The sequence below is a fragment of the Nicrophorus vespilloides genome, unplaced genomic scaffold, assembly GCF_001412225.1.
Source record: "Nicrophorus vespilloides isolate i.1.1-1 unplaced genomic scaffold, Nicve_v1.0, whole genome shotgun sequence".
Lineage (NCBI taxonomy): Eukaryota > Metazoa > Arthropoda > Insecta > Coleoptera > Silphidae > Nicrophorus > Nicrophorus vespilloides.
The window spans coordinates 55833-79407 of NW_017095532.1; the positions used below are offsets into that span (position 1 = coordinate 55833).

General features: G+C 32.3%; 8 protein-coding genes across 12 annotated transcripts; 5 read left to right on the forward strand and 3 right to left on the reverse strand.

The window, feature by feature from the left end:
• Window positions 1-210: 210 nt before the first annotated feature.
• LOC108569259 (polycomb protein Asx) lies at window positions 211-4893 on the forward strand. 3 transcript variants are annotated; one of them, XM_017930745.1, is made up of 6 exons: window positions 211-559; window positions 815-2166; window positions 2229-2876; window positions 2938-3864; window positions 3921-4099; window positions 4233-4893. In XM_017930745.1, the coding sequence occupies exons 2-6, from the start codon at window positions 834-836 to the stop codon at window positions 4743-4745; spliced, it is 3600 nt and encodes a 1199-aa protein (XP_017786234.1). In that variant the 5' UTR covers window positions 211-559; window positions 815-833; the 3' UTR covers window positions 4746-4893. The 3 variants fall into 3 exon arrangements, with proteins under 3 accessions (XP_017786234.1, XP_017786243.1, XP_017786253.1); XM_017930754.1 differs by having other exon boundaries at window positions 2941-3864; XM_017930764.1 differs by having other exon boundaries at window positions 3921-4103; window positions 4233-4313.
• Window positions 4894-7859: 2966 nt separating this feature from the next.
• Window positions 7860-9942, forward strand: LOC108568970 (cyclin-Y-like protein 1). Its single transcript, XM_017930327.1, has 2 exons — window positions 7860-9090; window positions 9218-9942. Exons 1-2 carry the CDS (start codon window positions 8463-8465, stop codon window positions 9604-9606), a joined length of 1017 nt encoding a protein of 338 aa, XP_017785816.1. The 5' UTR covers window positions 7860-8462; the 3' UTR covers window positions 9607-9942.
• Window positions 9943-11346: 1404 nt separating this feature from the next.
• LOC108568935 (ras-related protein Rab-14) lies at window positions 11347-12675 on the forward strand. Its single transcript, XM_017930289.1, has 4 exons — window positions 11347-11505; window positions 11659-11770; window positions 11831-12194; window positions 12258-12675. Exons 2-4 carry the CDS (start codon window positions 11665-11667, stop codon window positions 12433-12435), a joined length of 648 nt encoding a protein of 215 aa, XP_017785778.1. The 5' UTR covers window positions 11347-11505; window positions 11659-11664; the 3' UTR covers window positions 12436-12675.
• A 672-nt stretch (window positions 12676-13347) lies between these two features.
• LOC108569238 (cell wall protein IFF6-like) lies at window positions 13348-14698 on the reverse strand. The gene is made up of 2 exons (XM_017930712.1): window positions 14607-14698; window positions 13348-14553 (listed from the first exon to the last, which is right to left on the reverse strand). The coding sequence occupies exon 2, from the start codon at window positions 14548-14550 to the stop codon at window positions 13534-13536; it is 1017 nt and encodes a 338-aa protein (XP_017786201.1). The 5' UTR covers window positions 14551-14553; window positions 14607-14698; the 3' UTR covers window positions 13348-13533.
• A 128-nt stretch (window positions 14699-14826) lies between these two features.
• LOC108569223 (T-cell activation inhibitor, mitochondrial) lies at window positions 14827-16822 on the reverse strand. 2 transcript variants are annotated; one of them, XM_017930693.1, is made up of 7 exons: window positions 16738-16822; window positions 16547-16676; window positions 15896-16484; window positions 15735-15826; window positions 15430-15674; window positions 15234-15365; window positions 14827-15092 (listed from the first exon to the last, which is right to left on the reverse strand). In XM_017930693.1, the coding sequence occupies exons 1-7, from the start codon at window positions 16755-16757 to the stop codon at window positions 14861-14863; spliced, it is 1440 nt and encodes a 479-aa protein (XP_017786182.1). In that variant the 5' UTR covers window positions 16758-16822; the 3' UTR covers window positions 14827-14860. The 2 variants fall into 2 exon arrangements, with proteins under 2 accessions (XP_017786182.1, XP_017786190.1); XM_017930701.1 differs by having other exon boundaries at window positions 15027-15092; window positions 15234-15360; window positions 16738-16821.
• A 65-nt stretch (window positions 16823-16887) lies between these two features.
• LOC108569245 (uncharacterized protein C1orf50 homolog) lies at window positions 16888-20472 on the forward strand. Of its 2 annotated transcripts, none has more exons than XM_017930724.1 (5): window positions 16888-17052; window positions 17104-17216; window positions 17278-17334; window positions 17391-17722; window positions 20430-20472. In XM_017930724.1, the coding sequence occupies exons 1-5, from the start codon at window positions 17016-17018 to the stop codon at window positions 20458-20460; spliced, it is 570 nt and encodes a 189-aa protein (XP_017786213.1). In that variant the 5' UTR covers window positions 16888-17015; the 3' UTR covers window positions 20461-20472. The 2 variants fall into 2 exon arrangements, with proteins under 2 accessions (XP_017786213.1, XP_017786222.1); XM_017930733.1 differs by lacking the exon at window positions 20430-20472 and adding an exon at window positions 17810-18067 and having other exon boundaries at window positions 16892-17052.
• LOC108569216 (dnaJ homolog subfamily C member 11) lies at window positions 17772-20353 on the reverse strand. Its single transcript, XM_017930680.1, has 9 exons — window positions 20090-20353; window positions 19654-20036; window positions 19185-19597; window positions 19018-19129; window positions 18831-18947; window positions 18452-18777; window positions 18278-18387; window positions 18101-18227; window positions 17772-18047 (listed from the first exon to the last, which is right to left on the reverse strand). Exons 1-9 carry the CDS (start codon window positions 20159-20161, stop codon window positions 18022-18024), a joined length of 1686 nt encoding a protein of 561 aa, XP_017786169.1. The 5' UTR covers window positions 20162-20353; the 3' UTR covers window positions 17772-18021.
• A 249-nt stretch (window positions 20473-20721) lies between the features above and the next one.
• On the forward strand, window positions 20722-23561 carry LOC108569120 (another transcription unit protein-like). The gene is made up of 5 exons (XM_017930548.1): window positions 20722-22370; window positions 22427-22623; window positions 22687-22849; window positions 22911-23319; window positions 23377-23561. Exons 1-5 carry the CDS (start codon window positions 20973-20975, stop codon window positions 23490-23492), a joined length of 2283 nt encoding a protein of 760 aa, XP_017786037.1. The 5' UTR covers window positions 20722-20972; the 3' UTR covers window positions 23493-23561.
• Window positions 23562-23575: the final 14 nt, after the last annotated feature.

A 23575-nucleotide genomic window follows, 5' to 3' on the forward strand; every position in this document is an offset into this window, starting at 1 on the left:
TTACCAAATTGGGAAAGTAAAATGTCACCATCAAAAAAAATATTATAAGATTTTATATAAATTATATGTAAATATTTTATAAACAATGGTAAACTATTAAAAAATAATGAAAACCGAATCTTGGAAATCAAGCAGAACTGAAAAATAAAAAAATGTTTAACGTTTCTGTGTTGCATGTTTTGATGTTTAGTACCTATATGTAACAGGAGATTGCGCTTGTGTTGGGGTTGCACAAAAGAAAACATTCACCCTGTGATATTGAAATGGCGGATGAAATTTTACTGCTGCTGTCAATGCTATTGTGTTTAAAAGAATATTTATAAGAAAAAAGGTCTAAATCTAATCTGATAACAATAAAACTAACGGGTGTCAGATGTATGAAAAATCCGAAGAGAACATTGATGAGATGAAACGCGCATCTCGGCTGGCCACTATTAAAAATAAAATGGGCTGAAATATATTTTGTTGTTTTTTTTTGCGTTTTGTTCTTTTTACTTAAATTCACTTATCTCTTTGAATTAATAAATGAAGAGTGCTGTGTGTTCGTTATTACTTTCATGTAAGTTCATATTAAATATAAGAAAAAGTTTTAAGATACAATTGTTGTTCTAATCATGTCTAAACAAACAAACATCAACTCAGTTAGCTCAAGACCATGTTATATGTCTATATTTCTAACAAGCATAAAACAAAATTATTCAGTTGTTTATAAATAAAATGACAGAATTTTTTTTAGGGTTATGTGGCATTTTGTTTAATATTATATTTATTTACTGGCTTTTTATTTATTTATCTTAATTTTCATTTCTTATAGATGTGATATACACTGCGTGATGGAAATCGACGTTACTCCTGAAGTAGTTAAAGATAAAGTGGATATAACCCAAGAAAATGTGCCTGAAGACAATGTAAATTTTAATAATATCTCATCAAGTACAACATCAGACAAAGAAAGTGGAAGACATAACAAGAAAGTGATCAAACATGCATTACGACAACAAGCTAAGAGAAGACGGAAGAACACAACAATTGCTTCAGGGAATACAGTCTCTGTGCCAAGGATTATAGTGAAGCCTTTACCACCACAGCCTGTTGAAGATGTGAACCCAATTAGTTCTATAAAGACTCCTACAATGAAAGAAGTACTAGCATCAATACCTGGGTTCAGTATTAAACCTAGAAAAAGATCAAATAAAAAATTATCAACAGCAGCTCAATTGGAACAAACTAAAGAAGGCTGCATAGACCTAGAAACCCCAGATTCAATCCTAGTGAATACAACACTTCGCGCCTTATTAAACAAGTACACATTTGCTGCTTTACCTCCATTATACCAACACAAATTAGTGCAATTATTACCTAGCGTAGATCGTCAAATACTTACAAACGCTACTGACGCTGTTCGGTTAACGTCATCTTCTTTGAACAATGAATTCTTTGCCAGGGCATGTCTTGAATGGCAAGAACGTCTGTCAGAAGGAGAATTCACACCAGAGAACCAACAAAAGTTGAAAACTGAAGCTGACAAAGAGAGAAGCAGATTGGACCCATGGAAATTGAAACACTTTGAACCTATTTGGGGAGATAGAACTAATTCTGAAACTGAAATGATCAGCAGACCTCCAATAAGAACAACTATAAAGCTTCGTCCTTCAACGTCACTATCCAAACCTAAACCACCTTTACCATCTCCTATGAAGCGACTGCGGACAGTAGGTGCTATGACTCGCAGCTGTACTAATTTCAAGATTGAGGAGACGGTAGAATCTAAACCTACACAAATACCCGATTTACTCCCTATCCGACAACCTAAAGTGCCCAAAACTGAGATTCCAATTCAGACATCAAGTGCTGAAGCCAAACCTGAACAGATGTTGGACACTCAAAATAATTTAAGTAGTTTACCAGAAATATCAATAATTAATGTAAGTGATTCTATTATAAATACGAATAGCGAGACAATCATTACCAGCGGTTACGGAAAGGAGAAACGGCGACGTTCCCTCAGTTCTGAAGGTCGATCACCAAAACGTAAAACACCAAGTCCCACACATTCTCAAGATTTGGAGATTTTTGCTATACAACCAGAACCACCACCTCATCTTCTACCTGAACCGGAAAATTCACCACAAATGTCTGAAGACATACCAATTGACCAGGAAGATGGTAATATATCTCTATATTACATGTTATATAATAATATTAATTTATTCCAATATATTTCTTAGATACTGCTAAAAGTGAAAATGAAACCAATCTTATTTCTATGGAAGATGACGATGATTCGGAAGATAGATGTTATTCACGTGAATCTGAGGAAGATTCACAAACTTCCGAAGTTGCAACTCCGTCTGAAGATATGAAGAACGATGTTGATGATGTAATAGACACTGAACTCGATGCAGAAGTGGAGTCTTCACTTCTGCCTGCTGTAGCTACATTACCTTCCATAAGTGAGACAAATTCATCTTCTGCGTCATCTCCGTGGCATCAACAAGAAACAGAATGTGAAAATACGAAAAACGACATAGAACAAATCGGCGATGATTTGCCGCATTCTAAAGAATCAAATACAGTCAAATTTCCTGAAGTTCTTCCAAATACGTTAATTATTCAACAGGAATCGATTTCATTACCTAAAGAAGTTGAGGATTATAGTGCGAAAGTTGTTGATGAGTCCGAGTTGGTTTTATCGCAATTAACGGAAAATAATTTTCACCAAGAAGATGTATGCACAGATGACAATGAAGACAGGTTTATCGATGCTGAAAATTACGTTCTCGAATCTGGCCAAATATCAGCTACAGAAAAAGTTGAAGAAAAGATCGCACCAGTCGAAGACATACAAGCAGCATTATTTTCAGAGGTGAACACAGGTTTGTTAATTTATTTCATTATTATATTTCGGATATTTTATGTTTTCATTTCAATTTTTAGTAGAAGACTGTTGGGATGTTGTGGATTCGAGTACTGAAAAATTGTTGGAGGTGCCATTACATGCATTGGATTCTGTTCCTGTTGGTCTAGTTGGTACTGTAAACACAACTGAACATGTAGAAGTAATTCCTATGCAGGAAGAATTGGAAGTTAGATTGGAAGAAGGAACATTCCCTGTTCCTACAGATTGGCCATATGGAGTTAAAATGGATTCAGATATGGTAGCAGCTGCATTAGGTGTCAATACTGAAACACCAGCTCCAGTTTCAGATAATTCCAGTCAAAACCAATATATTGAATATCAAGGCAATCAAGTAAAATTAGAATTGGAAGTAACATTAACACCTGAAATTGTTAGTCCCGACAGTTTGGTTACTAGTACTGTTCGAGGATCTGGGAATGGATCAAGTTCTACAGTAACACCTTCGATAAGCAAGGGCGTCACCACGGTGATACCGCCCACCACTATTGTCTGCCTACCCTCCGTTGTTAGTACTGCATCAATAACAAATCAGGGTGTCCTCAGCGTTCCGCATATTACACCTAATGTTCCTCTGCCCAGAGCGGGAATGGTGCAAAGTTCAAGTGCACTACCATATCTCGCTTTAAGCACAAGCCAGCCTATTAGGGCAGTGTCAACACATACAAAAGTGAAACCGAAATCGACTCAAAGTGGAAGTAATAGAAATCGCAGCAGTAACAAACCACCTCCAGGAGCAGTTAATTTGGAACGTAGTTACCAAATTTGTCAGGCAGTTATTCAGAATAGTCCAAATAGGGATCAACTGCGGTGCCAATTGAAACCACCGCCTTCATTATTAGCTGCTAATATCAATGCAAAAAAAGTTGAAAATAACAGGACGCAGTATGGCAATGTTAGTTCTTCAAGGGGAAATAAAACGTTCACACCGCCTCTTCCAGCTTCCGGTATTTTTTTCCAATTGATTAAAAAAGCCTTGTATTAATATTACGATTTTTGACAGGTACTTACAATATGGTTACTAGTAATAATGGAGTTAAAATGAAAACTAGACCAGCTCCTTACCAACAACAAGCAAGACAACCAAGTCCTCCTGTTGTTGTAAGACATGTATTTACTTCTGGTCAAGGCATTCCAGTTACAATGGCTGTACTACCTCAGGCTCAAGCCCTCAGTCCAGAAGTGAGTGAGTACATCTCTGCAGTCTATGCATGATTATATATGTAGACTGTGGTTAGATGCTCAGTATTTAATGTTTTGTACATCGGCAATATTAACCAATCCATCTAAAGTGTACTTTCCTTTTATGTTTAAGGTGGTTGATGCACAAAACCAGATGGGACACGTGGGGCAGTATATCTTAGTGCAGCGAGCAGGTGTAGGTGACCCTCACATTCCGCGTTCATCCAGCGCTCCACCTGCCCAACAACAGATCGGGGCAATAAATACGGGAGGAATGGTTTCTATCGGGGGCGGTGGAAGAGGGAGACCGGCTAGCGTGGACATCGAACATCCAGCAATGCAACCTTCTAACGACTTCTTAGTGCAGTGTCCGAATCCTGGAACGCAAGCGATCACGCGGAGACAAAGAGTTCAACAAGGGATTGTGTATGGGGACGTGGGAGTAGGCGAAAATCAGTTACAAAATTACACCATAATTGGTGATAATCTGATGGTGGATCATCCGGCCGCGTTACTGAAACCGAAGAAAGCCGATGCATGCCCTTGCAATTTGAAGGCAATGGTGATGTGCTCCAAATGCGGGGCGTTTTGCCACGACGACTGTATATCCCCAAATAAGCTTTGCAGCACATGCTTCATACGGTAGGTAGCCCGAATTGATCAACCATAAAATATACACCCCTCGCTCTCAGCTGCAAATTTATTTTGCTCTGAGCAAACTAGTTCATCCCTATTTTGTGAAAATTCTCAACTATCCAAAAAAATCTCATTTTTAAAGAAGTTCCTTATTTATTGTTTTCTTTTACATTACATTTTAACTAACCAAAATATATATTTTATTTCATGAATATTTTAATAACCAATAATGAGAGATTTTTTGGAATGTATTGAATCAATGAAGGACATTCATTTTTTATTTTTATTTAAAAAAAACATAAAAACCTTTGTAAATATGCGACATTATTTATATAACTATATTATTTTAATTATTATATATATTGTGAAAGAGAATTGCGTTCATTTTAATTAAATGCATATACTTTTATTTGGGTTTCTATAATATATAAAATATAAATATATTTTTTACTTATTTATATATATACATATAAATATTAAAATAAAGCAAAAGAAAATAAGACACTGTGCATTAAACAAACTAAATTTTGCTGACAAACTCTTTATAACTGAAAAGACTTCATATGATCGTGATTTATTATTAAATTATATTTTCTTTATTTGTAAGTATCCGAAAGGTGTATGTATTTAAGTATCTCTAATTATTAATATTTAGGTTCTCTCGCTCTCTCCAAAAAAAAAAAAAAAAATGCACTCGTACACGTTCTCATTATTTTAAATGCATGTAAGTCTCTCAATTTTGTGCATTTACCTTCAATTGCTAAAAGCAAACACAAGATATAAAAAGAAGTATATACAATATAGTCTTCCATGGATTTTACCAATTACTTCGCCTTGGATTTTATAAAAAAATAATCTATAAATTATTTCTTTACTAAATAAATCACCAAATATTTTAATCAACAAACGTACGCTGTGAAAAAGTTAAAAACAATTGAAAAAGTGTTATTATTAAGCACCTACCTCAGGTTCACATTCTAATGCAAATGTTGTACTTTGTTTCACTTTTTTTTCATCGCGGAAATTAAAAGTAAAAAAAAAAATTGGCAGTGCAATATTTTCTTTCCCGATTTGTATTCTTATTTATTTAATTCTGTTTTGTTTGTAAATATTTCATACATTTCTCGTGGATAAATGAACAAATAAATGTATCTTTTTCTTTTTGCATTATGACTTATATTAATTATTATACCTTAATATTATTAAGATGAAAATAGGTATAAAGTTAAGTTTTAGGCGAGCGAATCGAAATTAGAATTAATGAATGAAAAAAAAAACGATAACATATAGAAATAAATAAGAAAGTTTATTTCTATTACAAAATAAATGTAGGTGGTTCTAATATTTCACGTAAGTGAACAATTATCTGCAAATTTACAAAGAATGCCTTCTGCCAATGCATATTCTGAGCAATAATATTAAGCCTGTAAAACAAATGGTGCATAATTCACATAAAGTAAATTACATTATAAGAATGAAATATATAGATCTTATGATATACACATCTGATTCATTGATAATTGCTTTCTAAAGATTTTTTTAAATAAGAGTTTAAGCCTGTAGCACTTTTTGCGCATTTGAACATTAGATTTTATTTTTTAATTTTAATGTCATTTGTGTACTTTTCATTAGATATTAAGTTGATATGTAGCCCGTATAATACTGTCTATATATTTTTAAAATATTTTCATACTTATATAAGGCGCAATTGAAGCAATAGTATATTTCGAATTTACTGATATCAAAAATCAATTCGATTGACAACAGTTCATTATCAGGATTTTCGAAATATTGTATGAACAGTTTCATTGCATACGTTTTTTTTTCCTTGTTATGTTTACTTAATGTGTTAAATTTGAGCAAAAATATATATTGTAAAATAGGTGGCGTGATGTGATGATGATTCGTCTGGAGAGGAGAGAAAAATCGCAATGTTTAATTTGCGAGTGGTTCATACATATATAAGGATATTGAGAAAATATTATATTAAAAAAGAAAACGGAGATAAATTTATAGAATACAGTGTATAGCTGCGTTTATTTTTTCATATACCAGAAATATCGTGTAATCCCAACTCCCAACCCTGAAGACGCTGTCGACGAGAGTGTATTCGATTATGTGTTATACAGTTTATTCGACTGAGAGCTTAAATAAAAGAATTAGTTATTTTTAGCTCACAAATATTAACGTTATGATAATAATAATCATTATTATTATAATTTATAAACATACAAACCAACATCTTAATAATATTTAAGTAAAACTTGTCTTTGTAAATATATATCGTAGTACCCAATTTTATATATATATATATATGCGTATGTATATATAATATGTGTGTGTGTGCAGAAAAGAAAATTACTTGTATCGTAATTGTAATATAATGTTATCTTAAAAATTACCAACAATTATTATTATTTAATATATCACCTAACTTTTTGAACTGAGACTACCTAACAAAAACAGAGTGGCAACACAAATTATTGATGATGCCTGAATTTTGCAAATATCAAACAATTTAATAGATTTAAACTTTTTATTAAAATTTGATTAAAAGTAAATATCCAATCGTTGTCATATGTGCAGTGGCGGATTAAGGGCACCTAGGCAATCATCTATTATAAATACTAACATCTAAAAAATCATTATTTAAGACACTTTCTGTTACGTGACGACTTATTTATGGCGACTTATTTGATAGGATTTCCGTTTCATGATTTTAACTATTGTTTTCGCTGACACAACGTCGATTCGCACATACAATTGTTTATCAAAGTGTTTTTTAGGAATGTATTGATAAAGCAGTCATTATTATTTTTATTTATACTTTTCGGCTACCAATTTCCATTTACGCTTTGTCCATATTTATTTGTAAAGTCAATAAAATTGATTAGTTTCCTAAAAGAATTTCAGAATATACTATTTGTTTTAAGACAAGACACGGTTCGAAGCTAATATAACAATATATAAACTAATTTCTTTTGAAAATTGTATAGACGCATGTAGCATATACATAAATCTACAAAAAAAACTATTAAGTGTTTTGATGACAGAATGTTGGAAACTTGTGTTTACTCCAAAATACATAAAATCACAATTAAATAGTGATGGTGATGATTATTATTTAATAATTAAAAAACACATGGAAAAGAAATATTGATGAATGGTTATTAAGAAACACCTGTTCTTTTGGCGGCGACGGCAGTATCGGAGGCAGCAACGTTAGCGGCGTTGATTGTGACAGTGCCCAATCAGACCGATAGCCTAACCAATGCCGAAGGTGCAAGAATTAGATGAACGCCATAACAATGACGTCAGTGTCAAAATGAACTCATGGATCAGATAAAATTATTTTTAATTAGCGTTAAGTTAACATTAAACCAAGCGTGGGTTTATTAATTAAAAGTTAGTTCGAATATTGCCGCGCTCCAAGCAGAAGCTAGTATATATGTGAAGACGCCGGAAATCCATCTATAACCGGGATGCAAAACAACAGTAACTGTTGTGTACAAGTACAGTAACATTTCCGCCTTTTTATTTCTTTATTACATACAATTTACTGGCGAAATGGTTTAACATATAGTGGAAAAATTTACGTGAAACGTGGTTTATTTTAATCTTATCACAGTCATCAATGTGGTTATGATACAGAGGGATTGAAGATGAAGAATACTTGATTTGCAAAAACATATATCCAGGCTCACCAAATTAGAGTTCAATTAAAAATATGGGCAATAAAAACAGTTGCTGTTCATATTCCAGTCCACAGACTAGTCACAGGGTTATTATCCCTATTGAGGATGGCTTGCAGGAGGGTGAGAGTAGTGTTAATAATTTACAACATATAAGTGAAAGAGAGACTGATGATGGGGATGCTGATCCATCACAAGACCCTATGGCAAAAACCATTTTTATGGAACGATCTAAGGCTGCCATTGAAAATGGGTTAATCCGAAGGAAAAGTCAACATCAAATTGCTGATTTGAGGCCTCTTAAAAAGAGCAGTTCATGTTCTACCATTTACTTGGATGACAGCACAGTCTCTCAACCTAATTTAAAAAATACAGTGAAATGTGTTGCATTGGCCATCTACTATCATATAAAAAATAGGGATTCGGAGAGACAAATAGAAATTTTTGATGAGAAACAACACCCATTAACAAGGGATGGTGTCAATGATGAATATGACAAACACAATCCAGAACATAGACAGATTTACAAATTTGTAAGGACTCTATTTAATGCTGCCCAACTTACAGCTGAATGTGCTATAATTACTTTAGTCTATTTGGAAAGATTATTGACTTATGCTGAACTCGATATTGCACCATCCAATTGGAAACGAATTGTTTTAGGTAAGTTCAAATTTAAACAATCATCATGATCTGTTTATATTTACTCATAAGATGATAATCTAATTTCAATATTTGCACAACTTTATTATTAAATTAAACAAGGGATTATTGTTTCAACTTATTATAGGTGCCATATTATTAGCATCCAAGGTTTGGGATGATCAAGCAGTTTGGAATGTGGACTACTGTCAGATATTGAAAGATATCACTGTGGAGGATATGAATGAACTGGAGAGGCAATTTTTGGAGCTGTTGCAGTTTAACATTAATGTACCATCAAGTGTCTATGCAAAATATTACTTTGATCTGCGTACACTTGCAGAGGCTAATGACTTATCTTTTCCGAGTGAACCGCTCAGCAAGGACAGGGCTCAAAAACTTGAAGCTATGTCTCGTGTCATGGAAGACAAGTATGCGGCGGAGGCATTGAAGAATGGCTTTAAAAAATGGTCTAGTTTGGATAACATAAATACGAACGGAGCAGGCGTCAGGAGAAGTGTCGCCATATTATCATGATTCCAGATATATTTTATCCCACTAATTTTCAAAATTCATAATTATTTTTCAATAACCAAAGTGTGTCTAGTGATTTTTTTTTTGTTGAATTTCCTCTTTTAATATATATAATATGTATGTATAAAAGAGAGAACAGATTTCAAAGTTTCTATAGGGCCAAAAAGGGAGTATATTATTTTAGGTTTCCTTATTCATATTTGCAAAATACCTTTATTATTGTGTCAAATTGTGTGTATTGTCTTCCAACAGAACAAATAATGTTACTTTGACCACTTTTTGATTTATTCTTTTTGTTTTCCAATTAGAACATGAAATAAGTACTAATTATATCTTTCTATAAATATATATGAATATATATACGTATATGTAAATATATATACATATATATTTGTTTATTGAAGATCTGCATTATATATTATACAATATATTTTCTTATTAGTTTGCAATATTTATATTTTTTTACAATTTTCTTTTTATTGAGTTTAATAACTATGTAAATGAAATTATATATGTTTTGTATATTCTATGAATTTATTGTAAAACCCGAATGAGCGTGAAAATGATGTGTTGTGGTACGTGTGTCGGTGCGCGTACAGAGGAAATTGTTTGTGAATTACTTTTTATTATTTAATTTAAAAGGCCCAACGGTTTTAAAGACTATAACAATGTGACATATATTATATGTTATCTTGTGACTGCGTATATATATATTGTTTATAATTCGCACCAAGTTTTTTATCCGCTATATCACGTCCAATTAAGTTTTAAGTCAATGAATTACTAATTATAGGACAATCCCATAGGCCTACTTAAAAATTTTATACCAGCTATAACTAGGAACAAATAAATAAAAAAATTTCAACAACACAATTTTTTCAACTTTTATGAAACCTTTTTTTTGCAAAACTGATACTTCCTTGGATGAGGTGAAAGTTATCTCATTTCTAACAATAAATAGCTTGATGGAAGATTTGTTAATAATAAATACTAAGCACAAGTAATATGTACACCAAACGTGACGTCAATAAAGTTATACAAAATTGTATAATAATGTATGAATACAGATAGGAAATTTTATAATAATATAACAGCCGCACTAATTTCAATAATTATAACATTTTAACTATTTATAATTAATATTTTACTTAATCATTTATAAAATATAATTTGATATAGAACATTCTTATTGCAGTTTCTCTATATATTAAAATATATAATTTTACGAGTTGGTTGTTAAAAAATATTAATTTCAATGTTTGTGTATTATTGACACTTCCATTCCATAAATATACTGAAATTGCATGTAATGTTCATGCCATCGATCAAAAACGTGTTATTTCATAATTTTATGAATAAACAAATATTCAATAAATTTAAATATAGCGCGCAGTGGTTACCAATGTTTCAATGAGAAATATCCAATAGATTCATAAAAAAAATATATGTATGACCAGTAACACGTGTAAATTAAATATTGATGTTCTATTTTATTTGTGCACATACAATATGTATACAAATATTGACAACTATAAAATTTGTTTAATTTAACTTCGAGCTCTGTGATGGCGGCATCTATCGCTAAATAAAACAAACAACATGTTATTTGTTACATGCACATATTTTGCGTACAATTTAGTAATAAAATAATTTAACAAATTGTCTAAATTACTTGATGTAATATTTTTTAATAATTATTATATTATAGAAGCAACTAAAATTGATCTGAATAATACATATATTGAAGGAAAATGGCTGTCATGACAATTTGACATTTATTGACAGACAGTTCTTTTGTATTCGTTTAAATTCACTCCCCGATTTATTTAGGAAATAAAGGCAGGTCGTTTTTAATTTCGTTTTAGCTATTTTCTACGTTCTAAACAGCAAAAGGAAGAATCGGTAAGTCGTTGAATAACTGCCCGAAATTTGGTAATTTTAAATAAAAGAATATTGGCTTTTGTTTATGACACAATGGCAATAATTAGGAAATTCGCATAATTACATAGTTTGTTACTTGGCCAACTAGTTATTATTTCAATATCTTTTGTTTAGACCAACATGTCCGCGGGTCCGTACAATTACTCTTACATATTTAAATATATTATAATTGGTGATATGGGTGTTGGGAAATCCTGCCTTTTGCATCAATTTACAGAAAAAAAGTGTAAGTTTTGATACATGATGATTGAGATATGCTATTTAATAATTATTGATGCATATTTAGTTATGTCGGATTGTCCACATACAATTGGAGTTGAATTTGGCACTAGGATTATAGAAGTTGCTGGACAGAAGATCAAACTTCAGATTTGGGACACTGCTGGTCAAGAGAGATTCCGTGCAGTTACAAGGTCTTACTATCGAGGAGCAGCTGGAGCTCTTATGGTTTATGACATTACAAGAAGGTCTACTTATAACCATCTGAGCAGTTGGTTGACTGACACTAGAAACTTGACCAACCCTAGCACAGTGATATTCTTAATTGGCAACAAATGTGATTTAGAGGGGCAACGTGATGTTACCTATGAGGAAGCTAAACAATTTGCTGATGAAAATGGTCTTATGTTTGTTGAAGCCAGTGCAAAAACGTAATAGTAGTTTAAATATTATTAGTTTCTCTATTAAATATCACCTTTTCTTTTAACTTTTAGTGGGATTAATGTGGAAGAGGCTTTCTTAGAGACTGCAAAGAAAATATTCCAAAGTATCCAAGATGGAAGATTAGACTTGAACGCTGCCGAATCTGGGGTACAACACAAACCTTCGCAGCCCGGACGTAACAATTTAAGCGGTGATCAGCAGCCCGCTAAAGATAATTGCGCCTGCTAGTTTGTTAAACGGCAATGAAGCAAACAGAAATATATAATTTTAAAGCATACCCAGCAAAGCAAACAATACACACAAAACATACAAAAGGATGGATGTAAAAACGAATAACATGCATTTCAAAATAATTATGTCTTAGATTATTTCAAAATACCGCCGCGAACATGTTTGGGTCCAGATGAGTTTCGTAATTTAACTATTTTCCTCAATATATTTATTTTAAGAATTATAAGGAAGAAATAAAAATTAGAATTATATCATGTTAATAGTCCAAAAAAAGTTATATATTAGATACAAATTTAATAGAATGGTTGCAAACGCTGTCCGATAAATTATCATTAATTAATTCGTTGGATATCGATGAATTAAGTAAGGAAGGTACATCCAATACATTTAAATAACATAGGATTTTTAATAATTATTAGGCTAGTTTTTCTCTTCTCGGTGACATGGCACGGCAAATAGTTTGCATGATTAATAATAATACGTGCATTCTATTCTCCTTTCCTGATCTACTTATTTTAAAAATAATTATGCAATGTAAAAAAAAATAAGATTATTGTGATTGCTCTCATTGTTAACTTGCATATTATTATTTGTAGGTTTTTATTTCCACTTAATTTTATACCTATATTATTATATATACATATATAATTTTTGTCTGCTTAAGATTAAAAAGAATGTATCTGAAAATATGATGAATTCCAGGTTATTAATGTTTGTATGTGATGTAATTATTAAAAAGAATGTATATGAATATAGTTTTTAAAACTATTTGCATTTTATTTATGTTTCCAACTAAAAGTGACTCAAATGTTAAAATATTATGTTGCTATAGTTTCTAATTTGGAAAAAATAAATGTTGTTTATAATTTTATCATATGTTGTAATGTCTTCATGTAATTGTATAAAATTTACTCTAAATTTGGCAATATTCTGAAAATACAAAAATGCATCGCGATTTACCGATTGCAAAATATATTATCAGAAATTCTGCGTTCAATAGCCATTGTACATGAATTTTCATGTATGCACTGATTAAAATAATATATGAAATGGAAAAAAATATTAATTATACATGAAATAATTATTGAATTTGATTTAATACATAATGGGAGTCTTGCTATTTTTATTTCCTTTAAAATTATTCTTATTATATCCTGGCTGAGGTATGTTAACCCGTTTGCCTAAACCGTTACCAGTTAGCCAGGCCTGATCTTCACTAGCTCCAGGAAGGCCTCCGTTTATACAACCTTCATCGTAAAGATTGCTGCATGACGCTCGTTTTCCTAACCCATTTCCATTAAGCCAATCTTCGTCATTGCCGGCACCTGGAAGACCTCCGTTGATGCAACCTTCATCGTAGATATTGCTGCATAACGCTCGTTTTCCTAACCCATTTCCATTAAGCCAATCTTCGTCATTGCCGGCACCTGGCAGACCTCCGTTGATGCAACCTTCATCGTAAATATTGCTGCATGACGCTCGTTTTCCTAAACCATTTCCATTAAGCCAATCTTCGTCATTGCCGGCACCTGGAAGACCTCCGTTGATGCAACCTTCATCGTAAATATTGCTGCATGACGCTCGTTTTCCTAAACCATTTCCATTAAGCCAATCCTCGTCGTCACCGGCACCTGGAAGACCTCCGTTGATGCAACCCTCGTCATAGAGATTGCTACATGATGCACGTTTCCCTATACCACTTTTATTCATCCAGTCTTTATGTCCTGCTCGTTTTCCCAAACCATTTCCGTTCAACCAGTCTTCATCGTCTCCAGCACCTGGAAGACCTCCATTGATGCAGCCTTCGTCGTACAGATTGCTGCACGATGCTCTTTTCCCTAGGCCATTTCCATTCAACCAATCTTCATCGTCGCCAGCACCAGGAAGGCCTCCATTAATACAGCCTTCATCGTAGAGGTTGCTGCACGATGCTCGTTTGGAAGTTACTATATCTACGCGATTAAAGAAGTCTGAAAGCGATTTGAAAATTCCCGGTGGACGATGTATGGCGACTTGATTTTCTAAGCAGGCTTGGTCCCGATGATGGCATGGTTTTGGTTTTGCATCAATGGTTCCGAGAACCAAAATGAATAAAACCATAAAACGAATCATTGTCTAAAAGCAAAAGTACAAATGTAACTGCAAGTAAAGAAGTTTATAATATTTACCAAAATAATGAATCAAACAGACACTGCTATAAAGAATCGTTTTCGACTCGGTTTATATACTGCTCTTTATCAGTTAATCAAATTTCATTAACTCTGAAGTATGTACCATATGGAAATTAAATATATATTATTATGAAATTCCGATAGGACAAAGCTACGCGAATTCATTATCCTATCTCCTATACAAATAAACAATAGTTTTAATTAAAATATATTTTTATTAATAATAACATCTAAAAAGAATTTTGTATTGATCACGTCGTCCAATTCCATGGTATGCAAACAACTCCATCAGACAGTACCGAATAGTAGGTAGCTATGTTCAAATACACTCCTTGTAAGTTATTCAGTTTGTCTTTGTTGTTGATAAGATTCTCGCAGCAAGTAATCATCAGCTCAGGATGGACGTTATCATCTTTCCTCAAATCCATTAATTTCAATATTTTAATACAATCTAATTGTAAACTGGTTTCAACATTTTTAACCCTACAATAAGAAAAACGTTTAATTAAAAAAATAACGATATAAACATCAGTATACAAGTTGAGCTAGCAAATATGTAAAATCAAATGACGTAAAACAGTTAAAAATTTGGACAAATAATTCCTAAACTGGTGTGATACATACATCTGATATTTTTTAATTCTATTTGAAGCATCTTGCAAATTGTCTGTTAAGAAACTGACTAGAAGTGATCCAGGACAAGAAGATGGGACAATGAATTGTCCCGTCGGTGATACCATTAGTGGTCCAGCTTCCCTTAAATATATTATATATATATTATATATATTACCTTCTCAAATATCACGAATAATATATTTACGTTTCCACAACTATTTCGAAATTCTTGAAACTGCTAGGCCAGGACTTTGGAAAGCTCTTGTAGCTCAAATAATCACTTAAAGCTGTGGTGATTTGCTGCAAATTCTTTTCATATTCTCCAGCCAGTATTTTGGGCATAAACTTCCTTCTCACAACTTTAATATCTCTTAGTACTTGAGAAACGGACTTTTCAAATGCCGGTATTTTTAACAGATGTGCATCATATTTCCTGACATTTTTTATTAGCTAAAAGCGCATAAAATATTAGAAATATATAAATACTAAAGTTATGAATTAAGTTCTTACATCCAACCAGTTGTGCCTTACTTCGCCACTATTCAGCATAATATGACCATCTAAACTTACACCTGTAAATGGAGCAAATACCAAAATTCTTCCTAAAAATAAATGTGCATATATAAATAACATAATACACATAATACTAATTATATATATTAATATTAAACCTTTTAAAATATACATGTGCTCAATATGTTGATTAGACAAAGATTCAAAACTTTGCAAACATCCCCTTATATGAGTCTCATTCCATCCACAATCCCATTTCAAATCAAACAATTTTAATTTCTCAATAAGCTTAGATCTGAGTCGACTATTTTCCTCTCTAATTGGTTGATTTAACATTATCTTACTTAGAGCATCTGCATGATTTTTGTTAATCCAATCAAACAAGTTTAAAGATTCTTGAGCTTCCTTCATCTTCCTTCTCATAGATGTAGGTTCAAAGATGGTTTCATCTATATCAAAATCACTTAAATCTATGTCATTTATTTTACTATAGATTGGCCTAGGTTTCACTATTGGTTTGGGAATCTTGTCCACAAAGTCTGTAGGAAGATCACATGATTTTAAGACATTCAATATTACTTCTCTTAGATCTTTTTCCTTCAAAAATAACTTGACTAAACGGAATGAACCTTTGTCTTCCTTTTTTTCTCTTATATAGAACTGCAAATTGCATGGTAAGGCTGTTTTCCTATTCTGTAGTGATTCAAGAAATGAACTTAATTGCTTCAAGGAGTTTTCATTGACTGTCTATATGGAAACATGAATTATTACTAATAATAATTAAATTAAAAAAACAGTTATATAAGCACCCTTTGGCTAGGATATTGTCCAAACAGATCAGGGTGAACAGCAAAGTAAAAGGGTCTTAGAGCTGTGGCAACCTCTGTGGAAGTCATACAACGGATGTTATTTAAACAGAGAATTTTGTGGATGGGAAACCTGTTGTAATGGTTGTAATTTAGAAATTATTTTAAAATTAATGAACAAGTTTTCACATTACCATCTTGATGTTTGTAACATTATCAATTTGACATTGACAGTTGTTGACAGTTACGAACTTGACTTTTAAAACATCAAAAAAAAGATCTAATAATAATAAATAAATAAAAGAGAGAATCAGGTCAAGTGTGGATCAAGTTTAACTGTTATGTATTTTGTAGAAACACATCATATTTATACTTAATTATCTTTTTTTACAAAATGAAATTAATCTACTCGTTTAATGAATATAACCTATAAATACTAACTAGTATACATTTTGTGAGTAAAATTAACAATATGAAGAGGGCATACGAATTTTGCAATCTACAAGAAGGTATTAAATATATAGATTTGATTTATGAAATGTTTAAATGTTTTTTTTTAGTTGCTTTAGTAGATCAAAATTCGTCACCTGGTGGCTTGAAGCTAGTAAATCCTACAAAAGTCTCAAAAAAGACTCATAATGATATCGTTGAATTAGCAATGGAAATACAAAGAGTATAACAACTTATAATATTATTTTGAAGCTTAAATTTTAATTAACATATATTTATTGTAGGCTGATAATTTTGTGTATGCATCTGCTTGTAATAAATTACAAGTTATAGCAAAACAGGTGTTATTTTTTAATATGTATATATAATTAATCATTAATTAAAACTTATTTTTCAGGTTCGTTTTTTGAAAGAGCAAGCAAGGAAAGTACTGAATGAAACAAAAGATAATACAGAATTACATCACACAGCTTGTAATTTTGTAAAAGTTCCTGGAAGTACTTATCATTTATATATGAGGCCCATTAACCAAAAATACTTTAGTATGTTATCACCAGAAGAATGGAACAGTCCACATGAGTTTTTAGGTAGTTTTAGACTAGAAATGGACCAATCCTGGACTGCAATTGCAGAAATAGAAAGGAAGAATAGTGAATTGGCTTTCATTAACAAATGTCTCTACTCACAAAATAATAATTGTGAGGTTTTACAGGAAACTCCAATGGACCTGTAAGTTTGAGGGAATTAAGTTAAAAATAATATTTACAATAAAATTAACTAAAATAGTAACAAATATTTTATTCTTTCAAATAACAGACACTAGTCAAAATTAGAAACAAAAATATGAGGGGTAAATATGAAAGGAAGTATAGAAGAAGGCACTTTGAATAGCAATCCAAAATCATGTTAAAACAACTTGGGCACATTTTATATTTAGTAACAATCATATGCACCAGATGCCTCATTTTCTAAGTGCCACATCTATTTACTGTAACTAGTTTTATATTTATATCACATATGCTATTCTATCATGTGACAATTAATAATTTATGACCTAAAAAAGAAATTTTGTTTCAACAGCAAATATATAAACCTAAATAAACTAACCAGTTTTTGGTATCCTGAGCACTTCATTATCTTTTATAGTGACTTCATGTGGTTGCTGCCGATAATTGTAAACAATATGCAACATCTTATCTTTACCAGTTATATCAAAGAAGCCCGGCAATTGACTCTAAATTAAGAATAAATAAATATTTTTCTTTTATATAATTGTCTATATACCTTTGGTGATTCATGCAGAATTAATTTACTGTCTTTAACCAAACATTGCAGAGGAATAGTTACTTCAATGACTTCATCTTCAAAATTGTTTGGATTTGAATTACTACCATCTAAAATACAAGCATAAGAATGCAAATGATTATTATACTCTGACAGTATAACAAATCATTTTACCAGTGACTACATTGCCATAGATCGCTTTTACTATAATTAATCCCTTCTTTGCCTCCTCTTCGTCAAGGATCCTAGAGTAGGCAGCTGTCATTAAATCGATAGCAGCCTGTGCTTCTCGCTTCTTTTCCAATAATTTGTCCCTATTGTTTCGGTTATTTTTCTCAGCTTTTTTCGCTTTTTCTTTTTCCACGAATGGATCGACAAAGCCTTTCTTAATAATAATATACGTGACTAATGGTACAATTGTTGCATAGAATATAGGGGCTGGCAACATTTCCTCGCACAGATGTATTGGAAATGAATAAACTTGATTTGCTCTTGTTAATCTGAAAACCAGAAAATTATTTAAAAATAATATATAATATTAGTTAATGCATACCTAATTTTCAATTTAACACCGCTTGGTACTCCAACAGACACTGAAGCTGCTAAGTTACTGTGTTTTGATACTTTTTTTTCAACGCCATATTCCAGTAGTCCTCCAAATGTTCCAGCTCTAAAAGAGATTTCTAGCAATATAAACAAATATATATACCTAAAGCGGCGCAAGCCTTAATTGGTCATACTTAACAACAATTTTCAGTTTCATCTCATTACTTATCATTTTTTTTATGAAGCTACACATAACAAAAGAGTGAGGTAGACCTACTTGCATTGCAATATTAAGTGTGGAATATTCTAAAAATAAATAACTTTTACATTTTATATATTCAATTTTTATGTTACATGTTACCTGTATCTCTTACAAGGGATGTAGAAAGCAAAGATCTTAAACCTCCCTGATAAGTCAAATAAGCTACAGAATGATTATCAATTTGCATTGCTATTGTTGAAGATAAACCAGGTCTAATACTGTCAGGAGTCAAATGAAACATGGCACCTCCATTCCAGAAAAACCTCTTGCTTAGTGTTCTAAACCCTTTAAATGAAAGGGCTGGTCCATTACCAGCAGCAACCTCAACCTCAGTCCATGCCTTGTGTGAATATAAATGCCTCCAACTTACACTCACATCACCACTTCCATTTCCATTTTTTGTGTTAAGTGTACCAGACATTGTACAGGTATTTTTTGAAGTCAATGGAAATTCCACAGACTGGTTAAAGGTCATACCAGAAACTTCAACATTTGGAAATATAGAATCATCACTGAAAATAAATCAACTCTTAAAGAAATAAATAAGTAACTTGGCTAGATTACTTACAAATCCAATTCATCCATTAATTCATCTTTGTAATTATCAAATAAATCAGTAGCGTTGATATTGATAGTTACAAATCCATGGGGATTGGTTCTTTGATTTTTTTTCCTTTCTGCTCTCTCCTCAGCAAGCCGTTCATAATCTTCTCTTATTTCAGCAGGTGTTCTAGTTTTCTGAACAAGTTCTAATCCATCAGTTTCTAAACCCTTAACACCCAAAGTGTCATAGATTGCTCTCCTATGTGGATCTGATAATACTTCATAAGCCTTTTTAGTTTTATTGAAAAGCAGTTCTGCTTTCTGTTTATTATTTATTTCAACATGTTTGTCAGGATGGTATAGTCTACTTAATCTTCTATATGCAGTATTAATATCATCTTTGCTTGCCTAAATAATAAATATATTATGTAAATCAAGTTATATATTATAAATCTACATACATCCTTTGCCACATTTAAGAAAGTGTAATAATCCTCTTCCATTGGTCTTTCCTCATCAGAATCATAATCCATGGTTATTTTTTTATGATTACTTTCCTATAATCCACTCTTATAAAGCTGTTTCAACCAAAAAATAATTTTCTACAATTTGCAGAAAATTTCATCAAAAAATTGTTATTGCTCACACCACATGTCATATGACATAACAGGCGTAAATATTTCGGACAATTTTTTATTCGATGCACTAATAATTTAATTCATAATGTATAAAATTTGGATCTTGTAATTTATATTAAATTATATTTGCAATTTATTTATTTTATACTTTTTGATGTTCTAGAACTATACAAATGGCATTGCACAACCAATAACTTCAAAGAAGTACCAACAATATATAATATAATTATTTAAAAACGTGTTCATTTTTTATATAAATAATATCTCTAATTGAAATATTATTATAAGATATTTTGTCTCTTTGAACGAAATATTAAAAGTTTAATTTACATTTATGGATTTAGTATTATTGAATCCTTCTGTTCAACTTCGACTCAGTATTTCATTCCATTTCATTCATTGATGACTTCATTGTAAACGTTTTATTTATATTTTGTTTAAATCGGCGTTATTATGTGTTATTATACAGTTGTATAACAATCAATGGTAAAAGTGAAAAGAATTTAAAGTGAATGACTACAATAATATTTCATCATAATTTGTCCCAAATAGTGAATTTAAGTTTAAATATTCCACAGGTTTTACAAAACATAACCTCATTTAGTTGGCAAATTGATTTATTTTGTTAATTTTAAATAATACAAAAACATATTATTTTCGTAAATGAACTATTATATTAAAGAAGATAATTGAGTGAATTGAAAGTATGTCTGGGTCTGAGAGTGATAGGAGCCTTAGCCCAACAGGGCCTGCACCTACACCAGGCTATGGTTTAGACAAATCTAGATCTCCTACACCAGATTTTATTAGATCATACTCCAGTCGCAGCAGATCTAATAGTGCTGGTTCAAACAGGTCAAATTCTGGATCAAATAGATCTGGAAGTCCAAGATCTATTCATTCAAACAGGTCCGGTAGTAGAACATCCAATCATTCACAAAGCAGAGGCTCAAATCATTCTGGTAGTAGGGGTTCAAACCAATCAGGCAGTAGGATTTCTAACCATTCAAGAAGAAGCAGATCTTCCCCCAGATCAGGTAGTAGAAATTCTAATAGATCAGGAAGTGGACAATCTAATAGATCAGGAAGCAGAGGATCTAATTATTCAGGAAGTAGGGCCTCTAATAGATCTGGGAGTAGATCAAACAGATCTAGAAGTCCTGGCTCCAATAGATCAGGAAGTCCTGCTTCTAATAGATCAGGGAGCAAAGTCTCAAATAGATCTAGTAGCCATGTTTCTCGAAGATCTGGTAGTCATGTTTCACGACGATCAGGAAGTAATGTATCTCGAAGATCAGGAAGTAATATTTCTCAAAGGTCAGGGAGCCATATTTCTAAAAGAAGTAGAGGAAGCAATGCTTCAAATAGGTCAAGATCTGGTAGTTCTGGTTCGAACAGGTCCAGATCAGGAAGTCCAGTTTCAAATAGATCACGATCTAGAAGCGCAGCCTCAAACAGAACAGGGTCGCGTAGATCTAGATCTAAGAGTGGCGATTCTAATAAAAGCGGTGGGTCGCGGAGATCAAGATCAAAAAGTATTGCATCGCGCAGATCAAGATCTAAAAGTGTTGCTTCACACAGATCTAAGAGTGTCGCATCAAACCGGTCAAGATCTAAAAGTGTCGGCTCCAATAGATCTAGATCTAAAAGTGCTGCATCTAATAGATCTAGATCTAAAAGTGCTGCATCCAATAGATCAGGGGGCTCAAAAAGGTCCAGGTCTAGATCAAAAAGCGTTATAACTAATAAAAGTCGCTCCAAGTCGAAATCCAAATCAAGAAGTCGTTCACTCAGTCCAGATTTGGAAGTTGATGCATCATCACCTAAGAGTGATAAACGCGCTAGAGATAGTTCATCTGAACGCCATATAAATACTAAAAAGAAAAGTAAAATAATTGATTCAGACAGTGAGCCTGAACCGGAAAAAGCAGAAGAGGCAGAAGCCGATGCAGCAGCTCTATTTGGTGATGCCGATGACATTAGCAGTGAAGAAGAAAAAGAAAAGAAGGACAGTGACGATGAAGATAGACGCGATGATAGAAGATCCGATGACGACGATAGACGACGATCGGATGATGATAATGAGCGTCAAAACGACGTAGATGTAAAACATGAAAATGTTATTTTTATTTATATAAATATTAATTGTTCTTACTTTAGGATGAGAACGAAATTGAAACTATCCAGGAAACAAGAATTGATGTTAAAATACCGAAAATTAGTTGCGATTTGGGCAGAGAAATTCATTTTGTGAAATTACCAAATTTTTTGTCTGTCGAGACACGTCCGTTCGATCAGGAGACATATGAAGACGAAATTGACGAAGAAGAAACTTTAGATGAGGAAGGCAGAGCTAGGTAATAAAAAAATAGTTGTTCATTTAAGAGCGTATAACAATTACAGTTATTTTTTACAAATAGGTTGAAATTAAAAGTTGAAAATACTATAAGATGGAGGGAAGTTGTCACCAAAGAAGGTGATATATTGAAGGAATCAAATGCGCGAATGGTCAGATGGTCGGATGGTTCTTTAAGTTTGCATCTCGGTTCTGAAATTTTTGATGTTTATAAACAACCATTGCAGGTGACTTTCAATTTTATGTAATTATTATATATGTTATATATTATGTTCAATTAATTTGTAGGGCGACCACAATCATCTGTTCATTCGTCAAGGTACCGGCTTGCAAGGTCAAGCAGTATTCCGTACAAAATTGAGTTTTAGACCACATTCCACCGAGAGTTTCACTCATCGTAAGATGACACTCTCGTTGGCAGATCGTTCACAAAAGACGACCGGTATCAAAATATTGTCGCAAGTTGGCATTGATCCCGACCAAGATAGAAAGACATTACTTAAGAAAGAGGAAGAGAAGCTGCGACAAACTACGCGCATTACGAAACCTAGGAAGAGAGGGGATGGAAGTGCCAGACTGCATAGCAGCGTTAATGCATACAGAGAGGAAGATGGAAGTGATGAAGAAGGTGCAATCTCGTTGAATGCTATTAAGAATAAATATAAGTCTGGAGGCAGTAGCAACGTACCCAATAAAGGTAAAATTTGTTACGTAATAAATTGTTTTTACTATATCGTGTGTTTTATGTGTAAAGGTGGAGCTATATATTCCTCAGATGAAGAAGGTTCAGATTTCGAGGCAAGGAGGTCTAGGAAACTGGATAAACCTAAGGCTTTAAAGGATTCTGAATCAAGCGAAGACAGTGAATAAATAAGCATAAGGAGTATGTAAATACATTATATTAAAAATAAAATATATTAATTTACCATTTAAAATGCAATCGCACTCACAAG

Bases quoted from the DNA above. Each gene is read 5' to 3' on its own strand.
- LOC108569259 (XM_017930745.1), top strand. From the start codon at position 834: ATGGAAATCGACGTTACTCCTGAAGTAGTTAAAGATAAAGTGGATATA. The intron at 2,877-2,937 runs GTTTGTTAATTT...TTCAATTTTTAG, and splicing joins ATTTTCAGAGGTGAACACAG to TAGAAGACTGTTGGGATGTT. The intron at 3,865-3,920 runs GTATTTTTTTCC...GATTTTTGACAG, and splicing joins ACCGCCTCTTCCAGCTTCCG to GTACTTACAATATGGTTACT.
- LOC108568970 (XM_017930327.1), top strand. From the start codon at position 8,463: ATGGGCAATAAAAACAGTTGCTGTTCATATTCCAGTCCACAGACTAGT. The intron at 9,091-9,217 runs GTAAGTTCAAAT...AACTTATTATAG, and splicing joins TTGGAAACGAATTGTTTTAG to GTGCCATATTATTAGCATCC.
- LOC108568935 (XM_017930289.1), top strand. From the start codon at position 11,665: ATGTCCGCGGGTCCGTACAATTACTCTTACATATTTAAATATATTATA. The intron at 11,771-11,830 runs GTAAGTTTTGAT...ATGCATATTTAG, and splicing joins TCAATTTACAGAAAAAAAGT to TTATGTCGGATTGTCCACAT. The intron at 12,195-12,257 runs GTAATAGTAGTT...TTTAACTTTTAG, and splicing joins GTTGAAGCCAGTGCAAAAAC to TGGGATTAATGTGGAAGAGG.
- LOC108569238 (XM_017930712.1), bottom strand. From the start codon at position 14,550: ATGATTCGTTTTATGGTTTTATTCATTTTGGTTCTCGGAACCATTGAT.
- LOC108569223 (XM_017930693.1), bottom strand. From the start codon at position 16,757: ATGTTACAAACATCAAGATG. The intron at 16,677-16,737 runs GTAATGTGAAAA...CCATTACAACAG, and splicing joins ATGTTACAAACATCAAGATG to GTTTCCCATCCACAAAATTC. The intron at 15,366-15,429 runs GTAAATATATTA...AATATATTTAAG, and splicing joins TTCGAAATAGTTGTGGAAAC to GGAAGCTGGACCACTAATGG.
- LOC108569245 (XM_017930724.1), top strand. From the start codon at position 17,016: ATGAAGAGGGCATACGAATTTTGCAATCTACAAGAAG. The intron at 17,335-17,390 runs GTGTTATTTTTT...CTTATTTTTCAG, and splicing joins TACAAGTTATAGCAAAACAG to GTTCGTTTTTTGAAAGAGCA. The intron at 17,723-20,429 runs GTAAGTTTGAGG...TTGATGTTCTAG, and splicing joins CAGGAAACTCCAATGGACCT to AACTATACAAATGGCATTGC.
- LOC108569216 (XM_017930680.1), bottom strand. From the start codon at position 20,161: ATGGATTATGATTCTGATGAGGAAAGACCAATGGAAGAGGATTATTAC. The intron at 18,778-18,830 runs GTATGCATTAAC...TCTGGTTTTCAG, and splicing joins GGTGTTAAATTGAAAATTAG to ATTAACAAGAGCAAATCAAG. The intron at 18,228-18,277 runs GTATATAGACAA...TTCTTAATTTAG, and splicing joins TTCTGCATGAATCACCAAAG to AGTCAATTGCCGGGCTTCTT.
- LOC108569120 (XM_017930548.1), top strand. From the start codon at position 20,973: ATGTCTGGGTCTGAGAGTGATAGGAGCCTTAGCCCAACAGGGCCTGCA. The intron at 22,371-22,426 runs GTAAAACATGAA...TTCTTACTTTAG, and splicing joins AGCGTCAAAACGACGTAGAT to GATGAGAACGAAATTGAAAC. The intron at 23,320-23,376 runs GTAAAATTTGTT...TTATGTGTAAAG, and splicing joins TAGCAACGTACCCAATAAAG to GTGGAGCTATATATTCCTCA.